This window comes from Parasteatoda tepidariorum, chromosome 2 (assembly GCF_043381705.1).
Source record: "Parasteatoda tepidariorum isolate YZ-2023 chromosome 2, CAS_Ptep_4.0, whole genome shotgun sequence".
Taxonomy (NCBI): domain Eukaryota; kingdom Metazoa; phylum Arthropoda; class Arachnida; order Araneae; family Theridiidae; genus Parasteatoda; species Parasteatoda tepidariorum.
In genome coordinates, this window is record NC_092205.1 from 12,878,278 (window position 1) to 12,890,291 (window position 12,014).

A 12,014-nucleotide genomic window follows, 5' to 3' on the forward strand; every position below is an offset into this window, starting at 1 on the left:
ACAAAATAAAACCTTACACGCAGAGAAAACAAAAGCGTATACTGGCGGAGGTGCAGGCAACTGCTAGTTTATAATAATTCAGTTTCATCTATCAAAAAATAATCCTAATAACTTAAATTTTTATAAAATTTTTACTTCATAGCTACTTTTATAAATTATATAAATAAATATATGTCTTTATATTATAAGGTAATATAATGTAAGCAAATAGGTACTATCAGTGTATGTTGATTATTCCATTCATGAAATGCCAAAATTAAAAGTCACCAACTGCTTATATGAGATCCACTATCGTTGACCCCCATTTTCATTTCATGGACCCCCAATTTTTTTTTCACTTGACATGAACCCCTTGCAGGTTGTCATTGATATAGACCACTGGGGATCACTAGTTTAAACAGTCTGAAATAGCTCCACAGTGTTATCTGGAAATCGTAGATTAAGAGCTACATTTAGAAGAACTATTATAGTTGTGCACGCTACATGTCTTAAAGGTTCTTTTGCCTAGGCGGATCTGGTGTATATATCAGCACCCTTTCTTGATTTTAATATGGGTTTCTTTTAAAACCAGCGCAAAATTATGAAACTCATATAATTAGACTCTTACATTATTTCTAACGTTCTCCTTTCCCTGTAAACACCTTTGTCTTCAACATTAGAAAGATAACTACTTTTCGAAGACATAGAGGCAGCATCATCCAACCTCATCACTGGATCATCATGCAAAGATCAGTTGACCAATACATTAGGCAAGTTGCAATAAGAAGTTGTTGAGTTTGCTCGGAGCTAGAGGCTGAGCGGGGGTGACAGAAACAAAGAATTGAACACAAAAAGTGTCTCACGAAACAATATGAATCTATCATCTGTCGGATCAGAAAGCTATGACCACAACCTTGCGAACAGTAATGATTATATCAATTTAGCCATTACAAGTTTTGTGCTTGAACGAATTCAAGGCTCTTACATTAATGGATAAACTGATTGGTTAGTATATATTAAATATAAATATTGTTCATAAACATTTCTTTAAACTGTTTGATGAATACTACCTTTATCGGACTTGGTAAGTTTGAGAAATACGACTTAAATCATTAGTTCTTACCAAAGCATGTTTTTCCATCAATATCCAGTCGAAAACCTTTGTGGCAAGAACAATAATGACCTCCAGGAAAATTGTTGCAAATGTCACTGCAGCCACCATTATTACCATCAGCGCATTCGTCATTATCTGCCAAAACAAAATTTTAAAAAGAAAAAGAACGAGCAAATATAGAATGATGTATAACATAAAGTATTTTTAATTTTTTTCTTACGCTTCTGACTAATATTAAGTTTAAAAACTTACCATTTCGGAAGTTTATTAAAAAACTTTTAAAAAAATACTGAATAATAAAAAAAATTTAAAATTTAAAAAAATATTAAATTTTTAGGGAAAAAATTTATATAATAAGACTTTTCACTCAGGATTTGAATACAATTCGAGAATTGAAATTTGATAAATAGAGATAGTAATTTTTTCAAGAGCATGGGGAAAAAAAAGAACTGGCAAACATAGAAAGGTGTATAATATAGAGTATTTTTAATTTTCATCCTACGTTTCTAACTGATCTTGCGTATAAAAACTTACCATTTCGGAAGTTTAGAAGAAAACTTATTAGGGAGTAGTACATGATAAAAAAACTTAAAAGAATATAAAAACATTTACATTTCTAGATAAAAAGTTTTTATAATTAGACATTTCTCTGGATTTGAATGTTTGAGAATTGAATTTGATACATAGAAAGATAGCAATCTTTCAACCCATGGAATAGATTTTTTTAAAAACTCTGTTTTGCTACTTTTTTATTCTTTAAAGTGATATTTTTCATATTTTTGCACTTTTCATAGATATACATGCATTTTTGATATAAAAAAAAATTTGCTCTATTGATGATTAAACATGCCTGTACATACAAGAGTAATGTCAGTAAAATTTGCTTGAAAAAGCAAAACTTTTTGGGTTGATGCTTCTAAAACAAAATATACAAATTAACTTTTATTGAGGTAAAATACACCTTATTTTTTACTCTCACGGGAGTAAAATTTGTAATTGGAAATATTTCGAGTTATTAATTATTCCATTACACCATTCCTGAATGCAATATGATAGCGTTTGTTAGATAAACGCTAAAGGTAAAAGTTTTATAAAATTTTAGATAAAAATTTTAGTGATTGAAAGATTGATAATCGAATTATTAATCAAAAACTTATTGAAATTTAAAAAAAATAAGATTTAAGTAAAATATCAACAAATGTAGTGAAATAGATTAACCAATCATTTTTTTTGACATTTTTAATTTTATGGAATTATCAAATTAAGTATTTGAATTTTTGTAATTAAAAAATTAAAGAAAAAAGAAGGTAGAACACCATTTACTAACTATTCATAATTAGTTAAATAAATAATTTTCTAGACGACAAACAAGGATGTTAATTTTATGCAATCATAGGGATCGAAAAGCAAAGCGAGCAGGGATTAGAGAACTGTAGAGATTAATATATATGAAAAGCGAAAATTAAAAATTAATAATAAATTTTACTTATGCGCACCGATGCAAGAATAGTTATCTTCAGCTAATGTATATCCGTTTGAACATGAGCAGTAAAAACTTTTGATAGTATTATGGCAAAGCATCTCACAACCTCCATTTTTTATTTGGCATTCATCAACATCTGCAAAAATTGTATACAATAATTTAAATTAAAATGATATCAGTATATTATTTGGGTGAACTATATTTGAGGTTGCCCCTTCATTCTCGTCAAGTTGTGATCACGGTTGATCGCCAAGCTGGGCGATGTTGAAACCCAATCGTGATTCTGATTGCCTTAGATTTTAGCGTTATTTTCAAATGCTCAACGGTATATGTAACGTTAGGGGTCAATTATTTCTACGTTGGATACCGGCTGGTAAGGTTACTTTTGCTTCTGGTCAAAAAGATTGAAGGCATGTGGGCAGTCATAAAAAGGGGCTTCAGAAAAAAATGTCACCGCCAGTCCGGTACCACAGACGCCATTTTCGATTCGTATTTCGCCGAACTTATGTGGCGATGAAGGATACACAGATTTTATTCATGATAAATTTAGACAATATCTAACTGCTATTATAGAATTCTGTGCACCTAAATCTGAGGATATTCAAGCTAAATGAAGAAGTTAAATGTTTTTTTCCTTTTCTTTCTGTGCTTACTCCATCAATTTTTGTTTCGATTCAGAATGCATTTTATTGGGCTTATTAACTTTTCTTAAATTGGGTTCATTGCAATTTTATAAAGTTTTGGCCGATATTTTGTTGAAGTTTTGCAAAGTTTTATTGAAATATCATTATGTTTCGGCAGTCATTCCTGTTATCATGGTGTTCCGCGCAAGCAGGAATGGCGCAAAGCATAAGTCGCCAATTTCGCCAAGGGGCACCCTCAAGTATATTTTTACCCTTAATTAAGATCATGCTTATAAAATGGAAATAGAATTAAACTCTTATATCAAGAATGATTATAGTGGTAAATTATGATCTAAAAAATTTAAAATTATTAGGTGAACAGAGTGGAATCCATTACAAATTAAAACAATAATCCAAAATTTAGTCGTCCATGAAGATGACTTTTGACTGCTTTAACTCGTTTATGGATTTAACTAAATAAGTGAAACTTTTAAGACATGATCCTGAATTATATTATATTAAAATTTAATTAACTGTCTAATTTCAAAATATCTGATGTAGGGCAAAATTTTTTTAAAATCTGTATTTCACATATTTTAACTCAAATCATACAAATAATATTATTCAAAATCATATTAAGAAGGAAGGAAAACATTTAAGATTTCTAAATCCGAGGACCACTTTAATTTAGTCACCCATAATAAAATTCTTCAAATCGTTTAATTAATTCGTTATAAAATTCATTTCAAACTCATTATAATTCAAAACAATTAACAAAAGTCATTATTATTCAAATGATATTTAATAAAATTTAATAAATGTATTATGGTTGATAACAATTCACATAATTCATTAATATATTCATTCTCAGTATGATTATAATACTCTTACTATAATTATAAATAAAATAATTTTAATGAATTATAGAATTTATAATAATTTATGATAAAAATAATATTTATTTTAATTAATAGTAATTAAAATACACTATAATTCTTAATAATTTCCTATACTTATTAGAATTTAATTAATAATTAGTTCAATATTATAATAATAAACTTAATTTTTTTTCAGTTTTACAAATATTTGAATTTTTTTAGTACCATATAATTTTTTATTTATTTTTTAAAAACTACTTCTAGAAGAATAGGAGAAAGATGAAAAAGAAAAAATGGAAATTGATGTAAAGATTGAATCACCAACACATGTCTTATTGTCATCTTTCAGTTCGACTCCAGGAAGACAAGAACAGAGCGCTGAACCAGGTGTGTTTGTACAAATATGTGAGCAACCAAAATTATTTTTAAGGCATTCATTTATGTCTGGAAGAATTAAAAAAAACAAACTTTTCATTAGTATATTAGTTATATTAATGGATATATCAATAGACATATTAATTTACATATTAATATATTGCGGCTGGTGAATCTTCAATTTGATTAAAAATTTCACTAAAAATTTAAAATTGATTTTCTTATTACGCTTTTTTATTTATTTCATTTATTAGTTTATTTTTTTAATCTGCTAATTTAATTGGATTGACATTTTAAGAATTAAAAAATGAATTAAAAAGAGAATTTATGAATACAAAAATGATAACGGAAATTAAAATTAAAAATTAAAACTAAAAAACTGTAAGAAAATAAAATCTGGCTAAGTATAACAAGTATGTTTAATCTCCTGTCACTCGATTTATATTTGAATGATTTTCAGTGAAAAAAACCTTTAACAATAACTAAAAGGTTAAATTCATATTATTCTCAGTTTTTCAGTGAAATAAAACATTTAAGTAATTATAAACTATATCAAATTTGATAATAATTTTAAACTGATTTTGATGAATAAAGAAATATATAAATTTAACGTAAATTAAAATTACTTTAACATTTAAAATTAGCATTTTGAAATTAATGCTTCCCCTCAAAAATTGATGCCAATCATTGTCAATCAAAATTTAAAGTAAAACCCTCACCGAAAAGGTTAAGCATAGGAAAATAAATTTTGCATTCTTTGTATTCTTTCGCATTCCTTCGTACTCGTTGTTAGAAATTCATTTAAATTATAATATAAGTTTAACACCATTGAGTAGCTAGTGATTGGAGTTTCGAAAAAGGACTTTTGTATATTTTTTTTATATCAAAAATTGTAAAATTTAATTCATTAATTATTAAGGAATGAATATTAGAAAATGGGGAAAAACTGACGTTTCCAGAACATCTTCCTCAAAAGAATTTTCTTATTTTGTTAACCTTGAAATATTAATTTTTAAAAATCACATCAAGGCATTTTTTAGAAAAAAAAACTGAATCAACAGAATATTCTGTCAGTTGAAAATAAAATTTAAAAGTACAATATTTCTCGAAGAATATTTAAAAGTTTATTTAGCTAGTTATTTAAGTTAAAATATTTTATTTACAAGCAGTACTTAAAATTAAACCCTGACTTAAAGAATATTATTATACATACCACTACAGGGTATGTCATGAGATGGAGATCCAATAAATCCTGGAGGACAACGGCAATCTGCGATGAATGATTTTGCATTTGAGTCAGTCACTAAGTGGGTGAATATTTTTAAGACGTAATCCTGAAATATAATAAATTAAAATTTAATCAACTGTCTGATTTTAAAATATATGGCACAGGGCAAGAGTTTTTTTTTTATATCTATAATTCACGAATTTTAACTGAAATCATGCTAAAACTCTTTTTTTTTTTAAAGTCACTTTAGGAAGCAACATATAAATTCTTCATTAAAGAGCCATGGTGGCTCAGGGGATAAAGAGCGAATCTCTCAATAATGTGACCCGGGTTCGAATCCCTGGTCAATTCGAATTCCGTCCCAGGCTCACACCGATCGTAAAATATCCTCTGTGGTAGAAGAATCATGGGTTAGAGTTCCTTTGCCGTTAGGCTAATCGTGGGAGGTTTCCGTGGTTTTCCTCTCCCTGCAATGCAAATACGAGTTAAATCCGCCAAGAAGACGACGGCAAATTTCTTCCGATACTTAATCAAGAAAATTGGCTTCTGGATCTGGTTCAAAATTACAAGGCTGCGGAACTGAACATTGGTAGCAGTAAACTCAAAATTGGGTCGGCTGTTCAACGACGGTTATGAAATAAGTAAATAAAAAGTTCTTCATTTAAGAACGTTCATTTTAAGATTAGTCACCAATAATGACTATTTTATTTCCTTAAGTCATAAGAATCTAAACAAAATATGAATTATACTGCCTGGGAGCAAATAATTTATGTACACATACCTCAAGCTTAATTAATCAAAATGATTAAAATGTTTAAATGTTGGATTGCACATAAAGTCAAACAAACTTGCATAATGTTATATTAGGGTCTATTTAAATACAACAATTAATAGATTTAATAATTATTCAGCAAAAAAATAGTAAATTTTAGAAAATACGAAGCCTTTTTTTTACAATGAGATGCAATACTAAATGCAATACCAATGCATTACTGTATGAAATTTCAATTTTGAAACTATTTTAATTATGCAAACCACACAAAATAAATGATTACTGAAAAGAATCTAACAATAACTATAAAAGAGATATTTCATTCTTGGAGGTAAAATTTCCAAATTAAGCTTAAAATTTCAAAATTATTAAATTTATGTATGCATCTTATTATAAAAAAATTAATTAAAATACGCATAAAAATTTTACTAAATAGATATAAAATTGAATACTCATAATACTATTATAAGATTTCTCTTANTTGATGGAACTAAATGAAAACGTGATAAATTAATGTGCGATATTTGCAGGCTCCCGCTAGACGGCGTACTCGAGCGTTGCGATCGCGAATACTATTATGAGATTTCTCTTCACTATTATGCTGTTATAAATTTCGCAACAAGGTACCAAGGTACACACACGTGGACATGCATGTTCTTGACTGTATTATATTTAAATATTAAGTAAATATAAATTTGAAAGCTTCAAACAGATCACAGAACCACTAAAAGCTTTTTAAAAAAAAAAAAAACTTTTGAATAACTAAATTATATGATATTTAAAATTAGTTGCATTTTCGTGCACGTGGATTTAGCATCAATTTTCAAAAATCAATTCTGTTTGTTTATGTGGAATTCTACCCAAAATAACTTACATGCTTAGCCTCTATTGTGGAATATCCAAAGCTTAAATGTGCACAAATGTTTCAGTAATGGTAAAATTAAAAATTTTCTTATAGCGTATTTTTAGAAGCTAAGGTCAACATATGTGGGCCGAGGTGATGAAGATATTAACATTCTTATTACAATTATAATAAAATAATTATTTTGAATTATAGAATTTATGATAACTCATAGCAAAAATAATGCTTATTATAGTTAATAAAATTTAAAAGACAAACTGAAATTCTTGAAAATTTCAAAAACTTATTAGAATTTATTTAATAAGTAGATTAATACTATATTAACAAACTTAATTATTTTTTTCGGTTTTAGAAATATTTTAATTGTTTTGCACTATATAATTTTTATTGAAATTCTTAAAGCTATCTAGAATATAAAGAAGGAAAGAAAGAAAAGAAAATAATAGAAAAGAAGGGATGGAAATTGATTTCAAGATTGAAAATCACTAACACATGTCTTATTGTCATCTTTCAGTTCAAATCCTGGAGGACAGGAACAGACCGCAGAACCAAGTGACTTCATATCTGGAAAATAAAAGAAATAAAAACAATTCAATAGTATATATATCTATGCAATAGCTGGTCAACACTTCGAAATATTCCTGTTATAGAGCAAAAAATAGCGAAAAACTAGCGACCTTATCTAGATCATGTCCTCTGAAATCAGAAATACTCATTTCATATGTGATGCCGTAAACTGTGAAATCTCGACCTTAAAGGGGTTAAAGGCTGTCTTTATGGAACATCTGGTATAGACCATCAAGAAGTCCTCCACGAAAGCAAATTTCGCCCTATACTTGATCTTGTAGTTTCCTTGTCTTTTGGATTGGGTTCAAAATTACAAGATAGTGGAGTTGAGCTGTTGATAGTCGTAAACTCAGAATTGGATCGGCTCTTCAACGCTAGTTATAAATATTTCTAGTACTAGCAGCATTTCTAGTATTAGTATTAGTAGTCGTAGTAGTAGTAGTTGTAAACCCAAGGTTGGGTCGACAATTCATCTACGGTTATAAACTAAAGTACTGTGGTAAAAAATATTTTTATTGTCACCTAAAATTTGCCAACTTTTTTTGTAAGTGGTGCACCCAGCAGTTTTAGTTTAAGCATGTCAGAAACAGAAGTTACTTTCTACTCCTCAATTCAAAAAGGCAGTTTTTTTAATCAACTCTTTACATTGTTTCTTTCATTATAAAAACTACTTCGCACACAAATATACTCAAACCTTATATATATGATAAAAATAAATAGAATTTTACCATCTTCCATTTTACCAGTTTTGCATCTTCCGTCTTGTAAGCGCCTATATCCTTCTTTACAGGAACAAACAGGAAAACCACTGGATGAGTTGCATATTTGTTCGCAGCCTCCATTATTAATATCACAAGTTTTAAGACGGTAGTAAAATGAAGGAGTAGGTTTATTGGCTTTGATTTCTGAAATAAACAAAATTTATTTTTGTTATTGTAATGAGATCAGTGGATCGAAGAAGGACATGCCTATTAGAACATTATACAGAGAGTTACACAGTTGGAGCATACACTGGGACAGGAGAAATGGAAAACATCAGAGAAACAGAGTTACTTGTACTTACTCGTATAGCCTTCTTGGGCTAAAACTTAAAAGTCCAAAGAACATTCTGATATCATACGGACGTAGAAGAAAGCTGCTTCAAATAAGTGCGATTAGAGTTTTTCCTCAACAATTTTAAAACGATTTTTTTTTTTGGAATCTTACGCAAATAAAATATATAACAATTAAAATTGTTCTGTGCATGTATATTAATCGAACAAAAAAATTTAGTCTTACGCGAAATAGCCGCTATTACGATCAGCTATTGTAATGCTCAGTTTGTTTTTTACAGTATTTAAATAAATACGATATGCAGTTTACAGGGTTTTTAAGTTAAATCGCAGTTGTAACAATTGAGGATGTCGATGAGCGAAGCGAAATGTGGGTAATGTCTCCTTCTATAACATATTAACAAGTATAAATATTAATTTTTGTAAAATATTTCTAGGAGAGGGGCCAAATCATATAGCTTGGCTGGGTTAAGACCTACCTGCCCCCTTTTTCGCGTCAGATTTATTGCACGTTTTTAAGCCTTAAGTTCCTAAGATGTAAATTTTTTCCTTTAGTTTTGACATGGATTCTAAAAAAAATCAAAACAGTCTGCATTCAAAATTTTTAAAGGTAAAATATCAGTTCGGTGAAAAAATACCTGACCACAACGCTCACTATAACAAATAAACAATTTACAGTCTCCGACTTCATGACTCACCCACCTAATCAATTCAAACGTATTATATTACAGTAAAAGCCGTTATTACAGCAATTCATAATAACACATAAAACTGTCGCTAAAGCGAGTTTGTCGTTATAAGCAAATATAAATATTTAATGTTAATGTCTAAAAATGATACAAATTACGATATGGAATTTTTAAAGAGCGTGAATACAAATTGCGACATTAGATTTTAAACTTGCGTGAATACGAATCACGCTGTTGGATTTTTAAATAGCGTGAATAGAAATCGCGAAGTACGATTTTTAATTTGATTAAATACGAATCGAGCTATTGGATTTTTAAATAGCGTGAATAGGAATCACTATGTACGATTTTTAAATTGAGTGAATACGAATCATAACGCCAAACTTTTTAATCAAGTAAATACAAAAATTAATGTTTGATATTCAAGTCTCATGAATAATAATCAGGATATTCCGGTGCAGTTCCAAATATTCAAAAAGGCGAAAATTAACCAAAAACAAAATAATCAAATTGGTGGAAGAATCACATGTTCATGTATGTAAACGTATTGTTAACAGGATTCGGCAATAATTTGAAATTTTCGTCGGATTAAAAGATGTTGACTCGCGAAAGTCCGCAAACCATTGATCTTGAGATACGATACTGATTCTAATTTTCAGACACGGAAGAATTAAAGGAAAAAATCCGGAATTTCAGGGTACACCCGGAATACAATTACCTCTCCCAGGTGAGTAGTTTTTAACTAATGTCTTGAAAATGAGTTATAATGGCGGACTTTTCGCAATAAGCCGTACGTAATATTGAAGTTTTTTACTGCAGTTTTTTTATTAACGTATTAACACCATATATCTTACCAAAGTGAAGAAAATAAATGTATTTTTACCCTGGCATTTTCCCCCTGTCTCAAGTCTAAATCCATTGCTACACGAACAGACAGGAAAACCACTAGATGAGTTGCATATTTGTTCACAGCCGCCATTATTAATATCACAAGTCTTTTCTCGTCTTCGATTGTAACGTGAGTAGTCAAATGCAGTATCAGGGTTATTGGCCTTGGTTGCTGAAAAAAACGAACAATATTTTTTAATCTTTTTTGTTAATGAACATATAATAATATATAAAATCTAAGGCATGCGATGAACGAAGTATTTTTTCTCTTTAGTTCTCTATATCCAACAGAAAACATTAAGGCTTGAGTTCAGCTATTCCAAGGTTTAGTTTGATCATTCTACTCACTTACAAATTTTTCATACTAATGTTGCATTCCATCAGAGAGCAAACTGTGATTGTATAATAAGATCATAGTGTTATTTATAAGCATCAAAACAAGATTTTTGTGTATCGCTTATGACTCCAAAAATGTTAATAGTAGAGATATAGCACGCTCCCCACATTGAGGGGAACCGGATTTGAATCCCAGCGATGGCTGGGAGATACGAATTTCGCACATGGCTCGCACCGACCACAGTGCTGACGTAGAAATATCCTCAGTGGTAGGCGGATCATGGGTTAGAGTCCCCTTGCCTTCAGCCCAACCTTGGGAGGTTTTCGTTTTTTTGCCCTCCATGTAACGCAAATGTGGGTTAGTTTCATTAGAAATTCCTCCACGAAGACAAATTTCCTGCGATACTTGATCCAGTTCAGGATTTTCTTCTTCTGGATTGGGTTCAGAATTACAAGGCTACGGAGTTGAACATTAGTGGTAGTTAACCCTAAATTGGGTCGAATCGTTAAAATTGAAACAGCAGACTTAACCATTTAAAAGATAGCATGATTACAGTTTGCTAACTAACTGCTCTACTTAATTAAATTAGCGGTTTTATTTAAAGTTTATTGTATGTTCTTCAATAGTTTATCTTTGCTTTTCACGTCATGTAAGCACAAGGAAAAACCACCGTTGTAGAGCTTGCGGGGTGACGTCATCAAATTGGTACTCTTTAAACAGTTAAAACCACGTGTTTGTTTATTTTTCGACTTCTGTAAGGGGTTTCTATGAACTTGAACTGCTTAAAAATATTTTAGTAATTGAAATTTAAAAAAAAAAATTTAGTCGTTTATTATACAGTTGTTTGCTATAGTAAGTGCCAACTTTATCTTAAAAATTGTCTGATTGGGATAAAACTTAACTACTTTGTGTTAGCGCAGAAATCCAAAGCGTCATTATCATCATCCAGCAATGGTCAAGTACCCATCCCCATTTTTAGGGTTCAATATTTTAAGGGTCATGGTAAAAATGCCCCATAGTTTTGATCCTTGTTGGACGTGAACAGCGCCTTAACTCTGTTACCTACCCTTTTCTCCACCTTCCACACCACAACAACCACCACAGAGAACTTTATATATATACTTGTATATACATATATATATATATATATATATATATAGTAGTATA

The 12,014-nt window shown here is 29.6% G+C and overlaps 2 protein-coding genes across 2 annotated transcripts in view; both read right to left on the reverse strand.

The window, feature by feature from the left end:
• LOC107442852 (fibrillin-1) overlaps positions 1-12,014 on the reverse strand; it is a gene marked incomplete in the record, with an annotated part of 109,281 nt that overhangs the window by 14,725 nt on the left and 82,542 nt on the right.
• The window catches only part of LOC122270080 (signal peptide, CUB and EGF-like domain-containing protein 2), a 20,659-nt gene continuing 9,747 nt past the window's right edge, over positions 1,103-12,014 (reverse strand). The window contains exons 5-11 of the mRNA XM_071177183.1: positions 10,506-10,682; positions 8,610-8,786; positions 7,805-7,878; positions 5,666-5,786; positions 4,403-4,521; positions 2,590-2,712; positions 1,103-1,228 (exon numbers count right to left, since the gene is read on the reverse strand). Of these exons, the coding sequence (XP_071033284.1) occupies positions 2,692-2,712; positions 4,403-4,521; positions 5,666-5,786; positions 7,805-7,878; positions 8,610-8,786; positions 10,506-10,682 (689 nt within the window). The 3' untranslated portion in view covers positions 1,103-1,228; positions 2,590-2,691. The remainder of the gene's footprint in view (positions 1,229-2,589; positions 2,713-4,402; positions 4,522-5,665; positions 5,787-7,804; positions 7,879-8,609; positions 8,787-10,505; positions 10,683-12,014) is intronic.